We start from the raw sequence: 22,313 nt of genomic DNA, 5'->3' as shown, positions 1-22,313 counted from the left end.
CAGGCTTAAACATGGATTAAATGATTGCTCTTGACCTAACATAGAGTGCAGCCTTTTCTTTCTAACTATAATCCACCAATCACACATCATTAACAGAATATAAACTGACTGCTTTAATTAACAGTTGGCTTTGTCTGGGTGTCTCAGACGCTTTGGTCTTCCATCCAAAGTTTTGTATTGTTGTGTAGATGACGTAAAGCATTTTCTGGATGCACAAAATTCACTGCTGTAAGACAGACTACTGTTTGCTCAATGCCTTTATCTGCCATAAAAAAATACCCTTCCTAAAACACACCACATAAAAATACTTGGTGCAATGCCAATGTGGATGAAAAGCTTTTCAAATGGCACAAGAGAAGGAACTAGAGCTAGAACTCTTTGTTACCCAGGTCTGCTCTAATCAAATGTAATGTCAGCATTCTGGTCCTTATTAATTGAAAAACAGTGGGTTACAGGACTTAAACTGCAGGAAAATAAGTCTGTTTATCGCTCAAACATAGGCAGAATAATGAGAAAATATATTCTCAGCAAAAGCTCTCAATTTACAAAATAAGTATAAAACACTTCAAAAACTGGTAATGCAATTATGAACAGAAAAATTACATTTACTACTTTTGGTAGACACCCTTACACAGAGCAACTTGCATTTTATACAACTATAAAATAAGGGGATAAGGGCCTTGCTCAGGGGCCCAGCAGTGGCAGCTTGGTGGACCTGGGATTCAAGCTCTCACCCTTCTGACTACTACCTTACCCACTAGGCTACCACATCCCCTGTGGAATTTGTGTGGAATGAAAGACGTTATTTTGCGGATGTATTATTCTCATTGGTAACTATTTAAAAACATAATTTAAATATGTTTTGTATGTAAACTGGCCCTCCAGAATGATTGGAACCGTTCATAAAAATAAGCAAAAATAATTGTATAATATTATTTACAATTATGACATTTCAAAAATATGAAAAATATGAATATTTCCATAGAGGTTTCCATTTGCATTCAACCCCAAACAACTCCTTTAATGTTGATGCCTTTAACCATGTCTTGTTTGCATGGGTAGTTACACTTCAAGAACCATCAGATCCCATTTGTCTAAAAGGGCTCTTTGGAGTAAAGGATTTTCATCTCTTTGGGCAAACAACCCTACAAAAGTCTGCCATGGGTGGTCCTGTGTAGGGTTCATTATGTGTCAAACATGCTCCGGTAGAGACTACTAGAAGTATAAAGATGCCCAAACAATCAGTAACAAAAACCAATATGCACCTTCCAGTGTCATGATAAATGAAGAAGTAGGATAAACAAGAGCAGCAGGCTACTCCTATTTAGAGAACACATTCATGCTCTCAAACCTGGCTTATTTATAGCTGTATTTATCTAACCTTTTAAGGCACCAAGAAAACATTATGCTTTTTTCAGCAAGACTTGAAAAGGTACAATTTAATGGAGCATATAAGAGAGAATCTTAAAGGAGCGCTGCTGCTCGTCTTTCGACTACACTCCCTATTTCAGTGGAATTTAATCAGTAAGGCCATGTGTGCATAACATCAGCCAGCATTTGAAACTACACAAGTTATTTGCTACTAGTAATTTACCACTATTGTGCATTTACAGACAGCAGAGTCATACAGCTTAGTGAATATCTCACATACTTCTCAGTTACACTTTCATTTCAATAACACTAACACTGGGATTCAGAGATTCAGAATTTGTGTACATCTGAAGGAGGACTGTGAGAAGGGAACTAGGTCAAATTCCTTGGCGTAAACCTAATAAAGGATGACATGATAAAAGCATGCAGTCAGTCTGACAAAACAAGCACAATCCAAAGCCTAGCCTAAAATTGTCTGTACCATGCAAGCCTTTGCTCAAACACACACTATTGTACGTTTCTACAGTATGTTTCCTGAAATATGTGTGTAATATGTGTGATATGTGTGTGATATGCATTCACTCACTCTACTCCATCGCTACACAAGAGCAATGGAGCAGAAACGTCATCACTTGTTTCACAACAGAAGGAAGAATAACAAGAAAGAAACCTTTACATCGCTAATTCACTCTAAGAGAAAATGTAGCTTCTGAAAGTCACGTATCCGTAATGGAGCTAATCTTGTCCCTCATTTATTATGTCTACAATTTCTTGGCCCTGATTAAGCTACAAAGCCCTTTTAAATGGCAGTTTAATTTTATTCAGTGTGGTTGTTGGCACTTTAATGGCTTGTTAATTGATCTTTTAAACCTTTCTAAGCATCCATCTACTGTCAAACCCCACTGAGGGCTGATTCGGCACTATACATGAAGACTGGATGGCAAAAATACCCGAATAAATGTGGACACAATGGATTAATTTATATTGTTAATACAGTAGTGGAAATAAATTTTAGATTCTTAGCACTTTTATCAGTCTCTCTAATAGATACTAATGAAGTTGATAGCACATGATGGTATAACATCATCGCATTATGTTAAATAACAGAACAGAACCAATGAAATACTTCGTTTTTCCAGCCAGTCTAATATATTGTACAAAAATGTAATTCTGGTCTGACTGAAAGATCATTCTGTTTTCAACTCAAGCATTTTGGTCACATCTAAACTAAAAGCCATATGTTTGCCAATTGTCTCATCATTTAAACCGATTGTCATTGTTTATGTCAAACAGTGTACTTCACAGAGGAAATGTGATGTCTACATTGGTGATGATTCCTGTGGCTGATTTATTTTATACACAATGACTCAACTCACTTTAAGTACCCTCAACTCAACACTCTGATTGATATATTTTAGATGTAATCCAAAACAAATGTACCCACATGCACAAAGTGGTACTTGATATCAATATTAATATACGTATTAGAAGATGGCGTATACATTCAGAGCTACCAAGTAGCTATTTATAAACGGCTGAATATTTTTAATTCAACTGTATTATATTTAGCATTATAATTTATTCATTATTATAGTCTCAGCAAAATATCCTAATTCATCGGAAAGTGTGTTGTGTCCCACACCATTCTGCTTTAAATTTTTTAACAGATTCAGAAAATATCTAAGAATATCCTGAAGCCAAACCCTTGTTTTTAGAGTTTGGGAGTCAGGACAGCTACAAAAACAAATCAGCTGGATTTGCATCCAGAACTACAGTTTTGTAGCATAAATTGTGTGATTAGGGTAATCTGACACATGGATGATGATTATTTAACCAAAAAAGAAAAAGGTGTGGAACTGGATAGGAAAAGACTGGATGGAAACAATATTGCCAACAACATGTGGACAAGAGACCCTAGTCCTCTGTTATGTGCATTTATTTTTTGGCATCAACTGGGAAACGTTTTATACTTCCAGTTAGTGAAAATCTGTACACAGTACACAGTGCATAGTGTGTAGTACATCATTTTGGATGCAGCTAAAGTTTATTATTATTATTATTATTATTATTATTATTATTATTATTATATAATTTGAATGCTCACACTGTAACAATGCTCTAAACTTTACTGTAATCCTGAGGGAGAGAGGGCACAGCCATCTGATCTGTAACAATACCTTAACCACTGAGCCAGATTAACTAGTTCTAGTAACACACAGGGGCATAGTTTCTTGTGGGATAGTGTCCATTCTGTGTTTGTGACATTATGCCTCTTGTTGTCTGTTCTCTGTGTGATGAATACCTAGTTTTGACATTGCTATGTGACCTCAGCCTGTGTTTTGATCTGTTTTTGCCTTGTCAGATCACAGCCTGATTTAGCCTGATCTTTTGCCTGCTGTTTTATGACCTGTTTCTGCCCTTGCATGTTTTTGAAATGATTGGACTTTGAATTGGTTTTTGGAATAAGGTAAAGCCCGTCTGCAGCTCTACCCACTGTCTACATCTGACAGAATACTTTGCCTAAAAAATAGGCATGGCAGATGCCTTGTTGGACGTTGGACAATTTACATAACATTACTGAGGAGAATGCTCAGCTGTTCTCTATCTACTACGAGATCAACCTGGAGCTCTGTGTTCACAGACCACAGTCAGAGGTCAACCTGGTAAATCTCCCAAGCCACACCTAAAGGTGAAACTTGAGGCCTCCTTTCCCGAGACACCCAGATGTCACACTGGCAGTCTGTTCCCAAGCCACAGTTGGAAGTCAACCTGGTGGACTTCTCTGATCCTGAGCCACAGTTAGTGACCAACCTGGCAGCTTCCATTCCTGCTATTCAAGGTCAACAGGGCAGTTAACATAGTATAACAAGGTCAACTTTCTCTGCTCTGGACCTCGCATTCGCAGGATGGCCTCCTGTGCTTAGCTCTGTAATAAACTAATGTAACAAATCCTTGGTGGATCTATGGTTCATCTCTTAGCTACGTGTTATGGTACATCGTTGTTTGCAATATGAGCACATGATTGTAAATATATTTATGTACTCCTAAGAGTACAGTTGTTGTTGTTTATAATGTTATTATACTATTTATAAAATTTCTTTTGCCTTAAAAAGAAACAAAAACAATGTGATATTCTACACAGATCAGTAGTCACTATGGCTCACTATGTTCTGTGCTGTTTCATATCACAGGCTGTTTGGTGCTGTAGCTTAGTGACGGCACTATTAGAACAGCATTAAAGCCATAAATAGAAGTGGCAGATGTTCTAAATAATGTACCATGCAACAGAGAGAGAGAGAGAGAGTGGGAGAGAGCACATGTGTGTGCTATATAGAGGACCTGAGTAGATGACAGTAGTTTAGCGCCGTTATTATCAAATTCTTCAAAATTGTCAATCAAATTATCTCTGATCTTGTTTGTGCGTGTGCATGCACCTGTTTCTTCAGGATAAGAGTATCAGGGCAAGGCTCCATTAATCCCAAACATTAAAGCCTTTCTACTGGTTTGTGATGCACATCAAGTTTTACCAAGGCATCACAGCACAAATGGTAGAGCAAGTGTCACATGGAACACTCTTTCTCCCAGTAAAGATGATGTACCTTTGCCAAATGCTTTTTGGGAAACTCAGTCTTGCAAATTAATCAATTAAAGGCAGGGTGCAGGATGTTTGAAAGCCAGTGTTGACATTTGAAATCACCTAAACAAACATGCCCCTTACCCAAATGGGTGTCAACCCAGTTTTGTTAGCTCTGCCCCACACATACATACTCAACCCAGGCAACTATTATGGCGGAACCTACTGGGGCAGCTGGCCGAGGGGATATTTTTATCAATAAATGAAGTCAATGAGTAATACTATGGTAATACAGGTCAAATGTGTTTTTGTAGTACTGTGTGTTGTACCGTGAAAGGTTTAGCTCCATTTCACACGGTAGACAACAACGTTCAACACCTAGAACCCGAGGCAGGTATCCGCCATGTCAATTTTTGCCCACTGAACACTCTCTCCGCAGCATATTGACAACACACACCCCTTTCTGCTCATTGGCCACACGTTTGTTTTGTTAGTCAGCCCGACTCAGTTTTCTGAAGCATTTTTCAAACATCGTGCACTCCGCCATCGTGCACTCCATAACAGAGCATGGATCGGAAAAATCGCACACGGATTTGAACCTTAGCAAAGATGCCCAGTGTGAAAACCACCAAAGGAAATAGAATTATTGGTCATAGAATGTAAATGATAATATGCTGATACAAGCATATTTGTAATTTGAAATTTGTTAATTTATCAAATCGCAATTCAAGCATCTAAATATAGAATAATTCCTTTATAATATTCAGAAACATGAATTTCTCATTATCTCATAGAGATGCTCCTTTTTATTCAGTGATATTCACATGTACAAGTTGAAAGGCATGGATAAGCAGTTATCACAACTACAAAGGCATAGTGTAAATGTTGAAGGCTGTTAGTTGCAGAAACCTTAGTATCCTTTCAACCCCTCAAACACATACCCACACACACCAACACACAATCACTCGCTTCCCCCCCCACCCCTGCAGCACTCAACATCAACCCAGACAACAATGGCTCCCAACAGACTCCAAAAACCAAGTCCGAGTGAACTTATCTCTGGTCCTTTTAAAAGCTTCTCGCATGGACCATTGTATCCCACTGGGTCTGGCAGCCTGACACTACAAAACACCTCTCATGCAATAAGTGTTTCCGAAGATGAGGATGGGGGGGGAGAAGAAGGAAGAGTAGAAAAAACAACAGCCATGGAAGCATGTAAGGCTGCAACAAATCAGCTGAAAATGTTGAAAAGAAAGGAAACATTAAGATAAAGAGATATTTCAAACATGCACCAATGCTCTTAGTTTTGGATTTATGGATCTTTACGGATCTCCTTCCAATGAGATTAGATTTTCAGTGAGGGTTAGGGTTGTGTGTCTGTTTTTTTAATTGAACCTGACAGTAATTAATCTCTAATCACTGCTTTGTATCTGTGCATGTGTGAGATTTGAATCCCTGAACAAGCCTTTGTCCATTCTGTTATAAACATGTTATTAAGAATTTTTATATTTGTGTGTATGTGCGAGTGTGTGTGTGTGTTGTTTTTTGTTGACCTCTATAGTAAATAGAGCTGTTCAATGTATAATCAATTCTAATGGCCCACAAACACATAATAATAGAACTAAATAACAATCTACTTTGAAGTTAACGGCCTTAGAAAAGACAAAAGAATAGACTAGACTTATACTTTTGTTCTAGAGACAAAACCAGAGACAGATCAGATGATGGATAAACAAGATCTTCCCACTCAACAAACACAAAGAACAAAGAAGGTTATACGTTAATAATAGAATACAACAACAACAGTTCATGTACTGTATGTGAATAATTAGGCATAAGCTGGTAGAGTCTGTATTTTAATTGGCATGTATAATGAAATATTAAAGATATACGTGACCTATAGACATGTGACATGTTTCTTTTCAGTCTTTTCAGCCTGGTGCTTGTTTGATGTCTTAAATCTGATATTGAGCCCCTAATTTGAACAGAATGTCTTTGTTGTCTCATAATGACTCGGCACAAATCTTGTATTTTGACACTGCCCATTGCTTATGAACTTCCTGTTTGGAACTTTAAGTTAAGACCAGTACAATGGTACCCTGCCTAATCTATCCCATTAATTTGAATGGTTACTAAAATCTTTGCCATATCAGCTGTGACAGGTCTGATAACATGGTCACTGACTGAGGCAGAAATAGCACTGAGATCCTATATCAGGGCTTAGGAACCTTTTTTCAACAAAAAGCAATTTTTTTCCCTTTTGATTAATTCATTTCTATTCAGGTTTATTTGTATAGCGCTTTTTACAATTAGAATTGTCTCAAAGCAGCTTTACAGAACATAAACATCGAACAAAAGGTTATTATAAAGAATAATATAAAGATTAATATAATACAAAAATTCAAGATTAATATTAGATATATTTAAATGTGTTTATATTTATCCCCATTGAGCAAGTCTGAGGTGACTCAGGCAGCAGTGCCAAGGAAAAACTCCCTTGAATGGAAGGAAGAAACCTTGAGAGGAACCAGACTCAACGGGGAACCCATCCACATATCTGTGACACTGGGGTGTGTGCTTATAAATATACAGTCTGACAAATGTTGTATTGATGTTGATAATTGTTGATTAATGTTGAATCTACACGTGAGAGTTTAATAACCTTGCAAGTGTGAGAGGTTAGTAAACGGATGTGGTCTGCCATTGATGGGTGTTGTGACAGGGTGTGAAGGGTAAGACACCTGGCAAGCCACATGATATTTGTCAAAGAGCCATATGTTGCTCACAGTCCATAGGTTCTTGACTTCTGTTCTAAACAGACAAAACCTTTTACATATAAAAGTGTTAGAACAAATTAAAAAAACTTTGTTAATTTGTTAAATTACACCTTTATACTTATGATAAAACATTTCTATTCTAATGGGAGTTGTCTCTTCCAGGGCGACCCCACCACAATGCCAAAGGGACGAATCGGGAGAACTGGGCCATGGGTTAGCTTTCAACTCAGCTTTATAAATTAGAGTTACTTACAATAACAATAGCAATACTCACAAACACATTGTTAAATCTAACTATCACACCCCTGTCTCCCTATATAAGAGGCTATGAGACAATGAAACCATCCCCCAGAGATCCCTAACTGGTTGACTGATGGCTGGTTACATGACAAATATACAGCTTTACAGTTAGACCAGAGAGCCAGCTTAGGTTTTTAATCAGTAGTAACAAAAAAAAAGGAAAAAGCTGAGTGAAAATGTCCTGGAAAATTAAATAAAAGAAATGGATCAGAGAAAGACCCAAAATGTACAAACTTGTTTACGACAGCAACAAGCCCAGAGGATAGTGATGAAGCGGCTGAGACTGGTATCTATGGTGCACACAGTGTAACAGGGCACAATACACATGACTTAAGAATTAATGAATTAATGTGTTGATCATCCCAGAGCAAATAAGCTGCAAAAATAGATGCAAATCAGCAACAATCTTCTTCAAAGCATGAGAAGCATATTGCTCAACAGGCAATTTTTCTACTCAGCATATTCACATATTCAAGCTACTTTCAGTCTAGTTTTTAGTCATTTCAGCTCAAAGAATTTTCAAAGCCTTGCTGGGTTATTTATGTAAAAGTGATTTGTTAGTTTTAAAATGGCCATCAAAGGATTGTATATTTTTGCAAACTATGGCTATTTTATGGATAATTTGAATCTCTTTGTGTGAAAGTAGCTATTTTTTGTGTAAACTTGATAATCACCCAATAATCACCTTTAGGTCTTTTGAAGCAAACATAAGATAACAAAGATGGCCAATTAATAACATTCAAAATAAAATGGAATTTACTGTAAATTTGATTCTCGGACCAACTAATGCTTTAAAAGGTCTGTCTCCCCTTTCCTCAGAGACTTAGCACAGAATAATGTCAGCCTCAAGCCATTTTACAAACACGTCACATCCCCCGTTCTGATATCCTTCCATGTCTAAATCCCCCATGAAGCTTTCTAACAGCTGGAAGATTGATGCAGATAAAATGGGGTAGAAAGTAAGGAAGGATTGAAGAGGAAAATAGAGCAAAGCAGGAAGCTATGGCCACAATGTGAAAGACAAGCGTTAAAGTGTGTGAGAGAGTGTGTATGTGCGAGGGAGAAAAAGAGAGAGAGAGAGAAAGCTTGACATAAGACATGAGGTTGGCCATTTTTAATAAGTTCAGTGTGCTTTTTACTGATTGACCCTCTGCAATCACAGCAAGTCGAAGATCAATACGTGGTTAGACTAGTTACCAAAGTTATCAATAAATCCTGTATGCCAATTTTTTTACACACAGCTCATCACTACATTTTATTGATTTTAAATGTAAATGTAGATAAGGCTTCAGCTGTCTCCTCCAAGGGCACACATCACAGAACTACACACTATATAGATTTCTTGATAAATAGGTCAATGTCTCCCAGTTATTGTGAGCCCAAAGCCTAAACTGGCCAAAGCAATGCAAATTAACTATGTAGAAAAGAATAATTACACTTAACTCTACTATTTACTCTATTCCATTGCTATATACTCCATTGCTATATACTCTATTTTATATTCCACTATATATTCTTACACATTTCTAAAATAGTCTGTTAATCGTCTCCACTCCCTATGTTCCAAGTCTTCTTCAAACATTTGCATTAACAAAATAACTCTAATCCTTTGTTTTACATGAAACAACCAATAAACAGGTTCAATCTGTTTGTCACACACACACACACACACACACACACACACACATACACACACATACACACACATACACACACATACACACACATACACACACATACACACACATACACACACATACACACACACACACACACACACATACACACACACACACACACAAACACACACACACACACACACACACACACACACACACACACACACACACACACACACACACACACACACACACCCTGTACCACAAATGATCAGTAAACCGTAGAAAAGCCTAGCACAGGAATTCAGCCACTCTGGCCTTTGCCAGATTTGTGTGGCAGCCCACATACAGAAGTGCAGCCAAGCCACAGCTGAGTATCTGCATATGCAATCCAAATCAAAACAGTCCAAGAATGATTCTAAAATCAAAGTGTAAGCAATACAAGTGATAGTCATTCTGTTACCCCTCTCTGCCAATAAACACTGATAAAGCCCAAATATTCAAACCTTATCCATAAGAAAAAAATCAGTTTGACTTACACAACCATCACGCTGATTCCTACTGACCAAAACAAAGCAGTAGGAACCAATCCGCTCTATATATGAGAGCTTTACAACAATGAAATGCTAAAAGCTTCCACTGATGTCTCACAGAATGACACCATTAAAGTCCATTTGTGTGTATATTATTAAAATTGTGCACTGAGCATTTTATTATTAACACATACACATCTACACATAATATTTGATCAGCCAATCGCATTACTTCTGTATAAGGGAGTTTAGCAAATACTGTAAATATACTACAGATTATGCTAACATCAAACATGTTAGAAAAATAAAGTGACTGTAGCATGTAGAACATAACTGTGGCATGGATGTTAATTCCAGATGGGTTGGTTTCCAGAAACTGCTGATCTCCGGGGATTTTTACGCAGTTTACTCCGAATGGTAAAAAAAACAAACCAAAAAAACCTCTCAAAAAATATCTCAGAACATCAAACCTTGAGTTTGATATGCTACAAGACCAGAAGACAATATCGAGTTCCATATCGAATGTTAAACTATCCAGAAAATTGCAGTTTCTGAAATACTCAGACCATGTAGTCTGCTCCCGACAAACATACCATGTCACTGATATCATATTTTTTCCAGTTCTGATGATTGATGTGAACAATTTCTGCTGGCCTGTATCTGCATGATTGTGTGCATTGTACTGCTTCCACATAATTTGCTGATTAAATAATTGTGTAAATGAGGAGATTTACAGGTGTAACTAAAACGTATATTTAAAATCTGTGTAATAGTTTAATTGTGGTTAAGTGAAGTCTCATATATAGATTTCTTTAATCTGACTTCCCTTCCAAGTTTTTCTTCATTACACACACACACACACACACACACACACACACACACATATATATATTGATCCACAGACTATGGCCTGTTTCATTTAGTTTTATTATTCACAATGGTTAGTTATAAAAGCTCTGAATAAACCAGCAGACGGTAATACTGTATGTTTCAGAAGCCTGGCTTATGTCCTACCTCTCGGCTCTTCTCCAGCTCAGCCTGAAGGACTTGCTTGGCCACCTCCAGGTCCTGGAGCTTCACTTGCAGCTCCTCATTCTCCTGTTCAAGTCGACTCCTCTTCTTCTCCACAGTGTCAAGCTCATTGTGCAAGCGGATGGACACGTCCTTGGCCACCTGGGATGCAAAGAGTGAATGTGAGAGAAATATTTTAAAAAGCTAATCCACTGGTTCCCAATTAACTTTCTTGTACTGACACCTGCTTTGACCCAGGAAGGACTGTTCATAAGCAGACTAAATGAATCAGGTGTGTTAGAACCAAGGAAACAATAAAATGTGCAGGACAGAAGGTTCTCAAAAACCAGGGCTGGCTCATTATAGTCTCTCATTATAGAAACCACATTATAGTCGCTATTCCTCATGCCACTGAATGAAAAGTTGACTAACGTGCAACTTCAGAAATGAAACACAAGCTGTAGAAGAGACTGTTATAGTTAGTTGCACATTGTAATTGCATTTGTCCTACATGAATGTGTGCAAGTCCATGGTAAAGTAGCCAAATGTCAGCCCATAGTAATATAAAGAGAACATCTTGTGACAAATTAAATGGCACTTATTTTGTTGTGGAAATTAATTAGTACAAAAACGTACTCTGTTGAAGTCTATTTGCAGTAATGTTTAAAGATGTTTAGATTAAACATTTTAGATGTTTGGGTTCTCACAGTGACTGATAAGGGAAACAGAATGTAATGAGTCCTTACAGAGCCTCAGCTCGTGTACACAATGACCAAAGGTGCTGATTGAGACAGACCCCAAGATACTTTATACAAGTTGGGACATGATTTTAGGACATGATTATTTGAACAACAAATAACATATCAGAACATATTACCATCAAAAACAACAGCATCCCCTTGACACAACAAAATTCACTGACTGTCCGGATGACTTACAGCAGCTCAGGGACATCAAATCATAAACTATTTTTTGCCCCTTGACTCAATAATAAATTATGTTTATTTAACAAACAAAAAAAAAGCAAGTTTACTGTAGCATTAACAGACTGCTTGTGCAAGATGCAATACAATACAAAAGCAAACCTATATTCCAGAGTGTTGTTATGAAAAGGGACGAGTCAATAGAACGCAACACTAGTTGGAAATTTGTGAGTCGGACTATATAGTGGTTCTCATTTCTCTCTTACCAATCCCTGCTCTGAATCTGAATCAAGGCCAGAGAGCAGCTGGGTACTCACAATACCCCTCTGTGTACATACCATCCTTCAATTTATACCAGAGCTGGCCTTGCCTCTTTCTCTCTGCCTCCTCTCACTTGTGTATCTATTCGTTCTCTATTTTTCTTTCCATCCCTTCCCATTTTTGTTTTGCAGAATAAACCATCACTGTTCATTTCTGACACTCCACCAGTTACTCTTTGTGTTGTCCTATCAATACAGTCATACTCTCAGTTGCACTATGGCCTCACACAGAGTCAGCTATGTTAGTATCAATGCATCAATGTTCTTATTCACTCCACAAGCCTCCTGAGTTTGTTTTCAGCACTTTATGTTGCTTTATAGTGGCAGTGTTTATAATCAGATTCATCAGGAACAGAATACAATAAAAAAAGCTGTAAATCCAAAGCCAAAATGAAATAAATTATAAATAATAATAATAATTTAATCCAAAATAAGATCATATTTTACGTTACATTAAAATGCATAATCTTTTAAACAGTCCTCTGAAAGCAGCTATGATGGATTATTTGCACTCAACTCTCCACTTTCCTGTCTGTCACCACGGACCTGCATCTGTGTGCCAGCTTTAACACATCTAAAAGGTGCTGCTTTGATGTGGTAAAGAGGAGGACACCCGGGGGGTGGATTAATGAGGTAGAGCCAAGATGGAGAAGAGAACAAGGGCTGGTTCAGTGGGGTTTCAAAGGTGAGGAGGAGGTGTTTTATCATGGGGCATTAGAGATGTTAAAAGTGCCTTGCTCCCTCCCTTGTCTGGTTCCCTCCACCCTATAACAGTCAAATACATAATCGGCTGTCTGTGTGTACCATATAAAACATTCAACATGAAGCAAAGGAGTGTAATTAACTATGAAAGAGATGCCTGTGTATGTGTGTGGCCCTGCCTGACCCAGCACCCTGGGTCACAAACAAACAACTGTTTTTAACAACTTGCTCACTGAATGTAATCATGTAGGTTTGTCTGAGGTCATCTTTCATTCAAGCCAGCTGAATTGCTCTTCAGTGAACCTCTGATCATTTCACTTCCCATTACGATTCCCCAAAACACAGACATAGTGTAATATGTTTGATTTACACAGCTCATTAAAATTAAGAGAATATCAAATCATTATACTGTAGCATCAATTTAATTAAGCTTGCCTTGTCGTTCAAATAGGTTCGGAGGGGACTGAACATGTAGAAAATTCCCCGTGCCATGGCCACCATGTGTTCTAATATTCATTTTCATTTAATGTCCTATCTTTTGAATATTTCTAGCATAAGCACTTGTTTATATATCTATCTTTTTAGAGAGACTAGCAGTACATGTGCATGCCTAGAAACACTGGTGCATATCCCAAGAGAGCTGGGGCACAAAGCAGGGTTCACCATGGACGCCAGTCTATGCCAAGGCAAAATCACACAGAATCACACACACACATCCACACACTATGTACAGTTTAAAGATGCCAATCAGACTACAACTCAATTCTTTGGATTGGGACATAGAAACCAAAAGTTAGAAACATATATCTAATATTAATTTCTAATATATATACAGTATAATTGCACGGTGGCTTAGTGGTTAGCACGTTCGCCTCACACCTCCAGGGTCGGGGTTCGATTCCCGCCTCCGCCTTGTGTGTGTGGAGTTTGCATGTTCTCCCCGTGCCTCGGGGGTTTCCTCCGGGTACTCCGGTTTCCTCCCCCGGTCCAAAGACATGCATGGAAGGTTGATTGGCATCTCTGGAAAATTGTCCATAGTGTGTGAATGAGAGTGTGTGTGTGTGCCCTGCGATGGGTTGGCACTCCGTCCAGGGTGTATCCTGCCTTGATGCCCAATGACGCCTGAGATAGGCACAGGCTCCCCGTGACCCGAGGTAGTTCGGATAAGCGGTAGAAGATGAATGAATGAATACAGTATAATTCTTTATATGAATTCAGTCTTGAGTGAACCTTTAGAACCTGTTCCTTTAGAACAGCAAAGTCATTAATCCAACACTGACATGTTTTTCCTTCAACACCCTTGGCCTATTTTCCAAACTGATTTTACCTTCACAGACAAAGAAAACAACGCTGCTTTTGCCTAATTGTAGCACTCCTTCTCTGATGAGCTTCAGGTTCCCAGTTTTGCCAGGCTTCTCTGTGGCCATCATTGTTGCGAGTTATGTCAGATGGTTGGACTGACTGTGACATGTGAACGCAGCACATGAGTCATTATGTATGTGGCTCTTATTGTCTGTGGAATGTGGAAGGAGGAAAAGGAAGGAGGAGGGGCGGCACTTTTCCTGATGTAGATTCATTATATTTTTTTTGGCCTTGTTTTTTTTTTTTTTTAATTACAGCATAGCAAAGATTGCTGTCAGCCATTACCTTAGGCAAGATGTCGAAACTTTAAAAGGTGTAGACATAAATTTAAAGCTCCAGCTCAAACAGGGGACTTGAAACTATCTGCACACAACATCCTCAGAGCAGAGGATTATACTTCTTTTTTTTTTTTTTTTAAATCAGTACAGATATACACATAAACAAAAGTTTGTAACATTTAAATATAACACAATAATGTTACAGCTTTAACAACTCAAAAAGTAGCTAATGTTGGGATGGCAGCTAGCGAGTTAGCTAGCGAGTCTTTGCCAAATTTACAATAATTGTTAACATAGATTTATTCATTAAAGAATACTTAATTCTTTTGCCATGTTAACCAAGAAGACACCTTTAAATGCTGAAGTGACAATTGATGACACTTTTGCTTTGACAGCATCCAATTGTACTGAATACAACACTCCTTTCTGTGTACTGAAGATCTCATTGTTTCTACTTGGAACCGTTACTGATTCACAAAACAGATATTTTAAGACTTTTGATAATTGGTGTAACATGATGACTACAAGTTCCATGTTTAAGAACATTTCCCAAAATAGTCATAAAGTAACCAAGGGTGAACAGAGCTCATGATCAGTCAAGTGTGTGAGCTGGCAGAGATAGAGGAAACACTGATTAGACTGAGGCTCAAGGAAAGCTTCTTCCTGTGTAGGTCTCTGTGATCTCTATATAGTTTAACTATTTCTTGAGAATTTCTCTGTATGATAAACCCTCAATTGTATATGGATGCAGCCAGAAGAGTTTCAGATAAATGTAGAGTGCCTCTTCAAACTACATCCACTAAACCATACCAGGCATCTATCTCTGGCTGTCTGTCTGTCTGTCTGTCTGTCTATCTGTCGGTCTCTCCCACTCTATGTTGTCCGGGTTGTCAGATCCTCTTTCCCTGTCCCTCTCTCCCTAAGAGATGCACTGGGTCTTCGGGTTTTGAAAAATGAGGTCAACGTATAAGGGGGCAGCAAAGCGTACAAGGCTTTTCCTAAAGTCCGTTTCCCATCACGCCTCACAGCACCCCTCATGACCTACATAACATGACATCATCTTGTGCTCTGTGAATCGACAGGAAAAAGCCAAATGTGGGAACTGCTAAAGGCATGCTTCGAAAATCAAACAAAACAGTAGTTACACAGACAGAAAAAGCATGATGAAACTGTGACTGGTTGTCATTCATTCAGAACGTACCAAACAGCAACAGACAGAGGGTTGATAAGTGGCCAATTTACTAAAAACAACAGAAACATCAATATTGTACACTGGATTATACAAATATTTTTAAACCAGTATTGTGCTTTATAACTGAATGAATCCCGCAGTTCAGATAAGGTCCTTAAATAAAGCATTTCAGACACAGATCAGCCAGTGATTTTGTGTTTTTCTGTGGTGTGGTCAGTCACACGACACCATCTAAACTCAGCTGAAACAGCAAAACTCTGACAGTGTACTCAGGACAGTGTAATCTGAACTGCTAACTACTAGCACAGACAGACAATTGGCCCACTGTTAGAGGAGACTCCTGCTAACACTTAAAGAATCTGACACACACTGAGTGTTTACTTTTAAATCCTTCCTACACGCCCATTCTGTCCCATGTGCCAACAACTGCTACGCTTTATGTGATTGGCTAAGCACGATTCAAATCAAGATTACAGGCAGGATGGACTTGAGGTCATTTGGATTTAAATGTCAGCCATGTTAGCCTTGCTGAAGACAGAACACAGCTTCTTTTGTTGTGTGTGTTACTAAGAACATATTGGCTATTTAAAAACAAGACTCGCCAGTAGCAGGACGTGGCTTAAGGGAATGACATCATCACTGAAGTTTCCATAGCTGAGAGGCTTGAGAAGAGAGGCATTGTCCTGGCCACAAGGCACTGAGGCCTAAATAACCTTACACGTAAGCCATTAATGTAATCTCTTAAAAGCCTCGTTAAACAACTACTCCTGGTTAGAACCTGAGGATAAATTTGTAGATCTGATCTTGAATTAGGTAAAAATGAATGACCCTTTCCTGTTTCTATGTAAAGCAGAGAAGCCAGAATGCATAACAACCCCAGTGTTGATTATTTTCCAAAAGCAAATCATTGTGTTTCCTTCCCTTTTTTCAATTTTATAGTAATTTACCAGTGAATAACTTAAATAAATGAAAATAATGACAAGTTGTACTTTTTACCATTTATAGTTGTGAAATGTCCTCAAGACAAGTTATTTCCTGTTAACGCTTACCTTATAGGAGCTAAAACCTCCACCACCCTAAAAATAACAAAAACCTCAGTTTACCATGAAAGCGTCAACTATTCTGTCCTGAAGACTCTCACATGGTGGCTGTAGTGCAAACACACACGATTTTATAACTGAAGACAAAAACCCCTCACCAGTGGAACTGCACTGCACTAAGGAGGGAGAGGCTGTATTTTGTTTATCATCATTTAAACATTCCTAAGATTTGGAATGATGATAATGGCAGCATTGCATGTATATCGTTCTTGGCATAAGCACTGGAAGTCAGTTCCACAAAATTTTGTGCTTTTTTTTTGCAGAAAACTACTTTAATTGTTGAAACTGCAAGCACAGGATTCTTCAACAGTTAATACCCGTGTAATTACTTTCTATGATAGCTATACTCCTGTTCAATGCAATGAAATTGAAGAGGGCTTTGGCTGAAAGCTGCAGAAAAACTCCAAGCTCAGAATATCATTTATTCATTTATCAATATTCACATATTTTCAGTTACACTATTTTCAGATAATATCACAAACCATCATAAAAATACACAAAGAAAGAATAAATCTACACAGAAAAAACATACTGAGGCATTATTTGCGCTCACCTTTACATCTTGTTCCAGGGTACGAATGAGCTCTCCATCTACCTGGCCGGTTTGAGCCACACGCAGGCTGCGTCTCTCAGCCTTCCGCAGTCGATACTGCAGGATGCGACATGTCTTGTTGGTCTGCTCAAGTTGCTGCCTAAGTTCCTGGAGCTGGTATACATCCTCCTCCATGTACATGTCTCTCATCTCCAGCATCTCCGAGCGCAGCTCCTCAACCTCATCCTGATATACACACATGTCAAGTCAAGAGAAGTCAAGAGGCTTTTATTGTCATTTCACACCATATATAGCTGATGTTGTTCACAGTGAACAGACCTTCAGGACTCTGGTACTATATAAAGACCCAGAGCTACATAAGGTGACACAAAAAGGGCTAAAATGTAGGGAAAAAATTAACCACTGAAACACACACACACACACACACAAACACACCCCTTGAATAACTGTCAACAGTCAACAATCAAATTTCTCTTAATATATAATTTATATTCACCTCTATAGATGCATTGCAGCATCACCCACTGAAAAAAATGACACGAAATTTTACCGTAATAAATAAGATTATTGTATAAAATCCTGGTCCAGGCCTTTTTGTTTGACTAATTTTTTTATGTCTTTATAAGGTAACATACTACACTGTTACAGTATCATTTCAAGAATCTGTTAACAACTGAAGTAAGATAGGATTAATGATGCATGTAAGTACTGTTATTTTGATCCTCTTTTCCATGAACAGCCAAATGGCTTGTCTCAGCCCTATCTCAGTTCATCTCAGAGCAAGACATGTAATCCCTTCACACTACTATTTGTACTTTTATTTATGTCCATTTTGTGTTATTTTCTTTCCTTTATCAGCAGCTGCAGTCTAGTTCCCTTTACTCCTGCTTTGCAAAACAGAGCAATGTTTAGGAAACATCAACAACCTGAGCAAGTCGATATAAGGGCTCTTAAGAGAGGTTAAAATAGGACGTGGTACTTAAATGTAAATGTTGGATAACAGACAGAGTTTATGTGAATGTAGGTCGGTTCTGCAGCACAGCAACAGCTAATATATTCACACTAATAATAAGAAATGGTCAGTTCTGGTAGATATATTATTCTGAGGAATTGATGAGCAAAGGTCAAAATGATCTTAAAGCACCAACATACTGGCTATTAAATTATACTTCATAAACTAGGATTCTAATGAATTAAACTTAATTAAGTTGAACTGAATTAACGCTGGGGGGCACAGTGGCTTAGTGGTTAGCACGTTTGCCTCACACCTCCAGGGTTGGGGGATCGATTCCCACCTCCGCCTTGTGTGTGTGGAGTTTGCATGTTCTCCCCGTGCCTCGGGGGTTTCCTCCGGGTACTCCGGTTTCCTCCCCCAGTCCAAAGACATGCATGGTAGGTTGACTGGCATCTCTGGAAAATTGTCTGTAGTGTGTGTGTGTGCCCTGCGATGGGTTGGCACTCCGTCCAGGGTGTATCCTGCCTTGATGCCTGATGACGCCTGAGATAGGCACAGGCTCCCCGTGACCCGAGGTAGTTCGGATAAGCGGTAGAAAATTAATGAATTAACGCTGCATACACTGTACACTGTTCTGAACAACTACACAAAGTACATCCAGACAGAGATGAACATGCTTCTTCTTTAACGAATACCAATGTGTGCTAAAAAAAAAAGGCATGTAAAATGTACACTGAGAAAACTTACATTTAACAGTAATACACATGTAAAGGGGTTACAGTAAGGTACAGTAAAATCTTACATGGTATAAAATAGCACCTAATCAAGCTAATCTTGATTATAAGCTTTGCTCATCTTGCTGATGCCTTTTAAGATAGTGGAGCAAAAGTGATGCAGGATAAAACTGAGCAGAAGGGTAAGTAGTTGCTCAAAAACCCATCCATGGTATTTTGGAAGCTAGCTGAGTTAGTTGCAATGGTTCAGAAGGTTGTGTGTTTACATCCCAGCACAATCATTTACATTTACAGCATTTGACAGATGCCCTTATCCAGAACAACTTACATTTCTTCTCATTTTTATACAACTGATCAAGTGAGGGTTAAGTGCTCTGGTTTTGAGCAAGACCCTTAAACTTCAGCTTAATTGAATCTTGCATAAATCATAAGCCACTATCTTAAAATGCCTCAAGCTAATGTTGTTAAGGAAAATCAAGTACTCGAATATTTGTTTATTGTATATGTTTACAGTTCATTTTGAAACATTATCTGTAAATTTTACAGTATTTTTTTTAAGAAGTTCAATTCACAGGCCTATCCTTTTTAGCAGACTTAAAACAACAGCTTTCTTAGAAGATGAACACCAGCACGGTTATCCATGTTGAACAAGGAGCTTCATGTAGTTGCACAAATTTGTTTATTGCGTGCCACATTCTTTGTATTAACACCTGTCCATGTGCAGCCAGGACTTAGCCTGTGGGTCAGTGTGTTTACCAGCGAGAGTATTCAACCTAGAGGTATTCAAACTGCCTATCTTTAATCAATCATTTGTTCTCTCATCTACAGCCTGTCCGTAACCAAAACCAACCTATAAATCACATTAGATTATCTTCAAAGCTAATGTGAATGACTCAGGATGTGAGAGTTAAAGGAGTTGTGGTAGCCTAGTGGTTAAGGTGTTGGATTACTGACCAGAAGGTCATGAGTTTGAATCCCAGGTCCACCAAGCTGCCACTGCTGGGCCCCTGAGCAAGGCAATTAACCCTCAATTTCTCAGTTGTATAAATAGATATAAAACATGTAAGTCACTGTGGATAAAGCTGTCTGCAAAATGTCTATGAGTTACTAGACAGAGCTGATAAAGACAACAGTTTAGAGGGTAAATTGAAACACTGAAGATTCAGCACATCACTATTTCTCAGTGCAGAACTTGTACAGGTTCCAGCAGGACAATTAGATATCATTCTGATCCACACACTTTTACCTTTAAATAGTCGTTTTCTGATCTTAGTTCTTCGATCTCTCGGAGATATTCCTCGTGCATTGCTTCCGTGAGGTCCTCGTTAAGATCAGAGAAGGCCAAAGACGTGCTAGCAGGCATCCGACTATCGAGCGATGTTAGTGAGCGCTCATCCCCCGGGGAAGTGCTGTCCTGTCCGGCGTCTCCTCCCAGCGCGAGGCGCTCTCCGTCCCTCCCGGCACCAGCAGTGCTCTGTTCCGCGGCCGCGCTTTCGCTCTCGGTTCCACCGCCACGGCTGCTGCTTTCTCTATCGCTGCTTGTTGAAAGTTTATTTTCCTCCGAGCCGCAGTCGGAGAGCTCGGAGCTGCTGTCAGTGGGCGAGAGTTTGCCCGAATCTTTTCCTGAGTCTTTGCTCAGATCGTCGGACGCGTTACTGGCATCTGATACTTTCCTCCGCGCGGCCTTGTTTGACTTGACGCTACTCTTCGTAGCACCGAGCGCAGACAGGGCGGATTTCCCCGGTGATTTTCCCATCTTATCCTTTGTTTCTTTACTGCTAATGGGGCTGCGTCTGGACAGACGGCTACCTAAATGGATCGCCCCCGGTTTCACACTGAGGGTCGGTGTACCGATCCCCCCCCGGATCTTGGTGATGGACCATCCGGGGACGTCTTTGGGTCTCGCAGGCGAAGGAGCGCGGTGCGGTTTCTTCTTCTCCTGGGTTATTGACGGCACAACGTCGCTTGTTTCACGCCCGCTTTCCGTTTCCATTTTGCTCCTGAGTCTCTTGTCTTTAGCCGAGACGAAATGAGTCGAAGACGCGGCGTCAACCTTTGTCTTGGTCATTCATTCCGCTTCTCAGTGCCGACTGTAAGAGAAATAAAAGCCTCCACGCACAGAACAAGACGCTCGGCTTTGGGATAAAAGCCGCGCCCGCAGAATAGAAACTAACTAACAATAAAACAGAATAATAGTTTGATCCAGTACTGATTCACAAAGCGCAATACTGTCTAAATATGGACCACGTTTCAGCTACTACTGGTTTCTTCCTTTTTTTTTTTTCTTCTCCCGACCGGTTCCACTTCCAGTCTTCTGCTCAACAATATAGTGAGTGAACGTAGTGTTGTGTCTCCGCCCACATAGCGGTTCTGCTGATGATCACAACCAAAACATCCTTCACAGCTCCGTGCTGCCACCCAGCGCCTCGTGATGGAACAGGAAAAGACTCACAGCTTATTAGCTTAAATGCTAAATCCATGCCAGGGATGAGTGTCATGCAGGGGTTTCCTTGGTCGATCCAAAGAGACCTTCGCAGTGTTTCTGTAGAGATCCTGCATTTCTAGTGTTATGTGCAGAAACAATAAAATTAGCCTCTCCATCAAGGATTATACTGTAATCAGGTTATTGTATTTCAGTATAGATCTAAGTTATGTGCAAGAGCCTTAATCTGTTATATAATAAGCTACAGAAAACAAAAACAAAAAACAAATGCTGGCCTGGAAAAGAATGGCTTCAGAAATAGTGGAGAAGAGATATGTATTAATTACTGCTTTATCCAAACCCAGGACTATGTAACACACCGTTGACAATTATTTCATGTTATCTCAAAAAGATGGCATTTAAAAAATCTCAAAAATATGCCAGTGATTAAAGTGTGCCATAGAGGATCAGTATTAGTTGTTAAATAATAACTAATTTACATGTCTTATGCAGTGCAAATGGCAGCAGTTAGTGAGGTAGACAGAGTCCAAACCCTGTAATTCAGTTTTAATGACTGCTTCATACAG

General features: G+C 39.0%; 1 protein-coding gene across 4 annotated transcripts in view; it reads right to left on the bottom strand.

Annotated features, from left to right (window-relative positions):
- The window catches only part of mtcl2 (microtubule crosslinking factor 2), a 46,209-nt gene extending 24,538 nt beyond the window's left edge, over positions 1-21,671 (bottom strand). For 2 of the 4 annotated variants that reach the window (XM_060894982.1, XM_060894985.1), the window contains exons 1-3: positions 20,551-21,670; positions 17,616-17,840; positions 11,189-11,347 (exon numbers count right to left, since the gene is read on the bottom strand). In XM_060894982.1, the coding sequence (XP_060750965.1) occupies positions 11,189-11,347; positions 17,616-17,840; positions 20,551-21,372 (1,206 nt within the window). In that variant the 5' untranslated portion in view covers positions 21,373-21,670. Of the gene's footprint in view, positions 1-11,188; positions 11,348-17,615; positions 17,841-20,550 lie in introns of all 4 variants that reach the window. The other 2 variants (XM_060894983.1, XM_060894984.1) reach the window with 2 other exon arrangements.
- Between the last annotated feature and the right edge of the window lie 642 nt (positions 21,672-22,313).

Source organism: Tachysurus vachellii, chromosome 19 (genome assembly GCF_030014155.1).
Source record: "Tachysurus vachellii isolate PV-2020 chromosome 19, HZAU_Pvac_v1, whole genome shotgun sequence".
Lineage (NCBI taxonomy): Eukaryota > Metazoa > Chordata > Actinopteri > Siluriformes > Bagridae > Tachysurus > Tachysurus vachellii.
The sequence above is the reverse complement of the archived record's forward strand: the minus strand, read 5'-3'. Positions and strand labels throughout refer to the sequence as shown.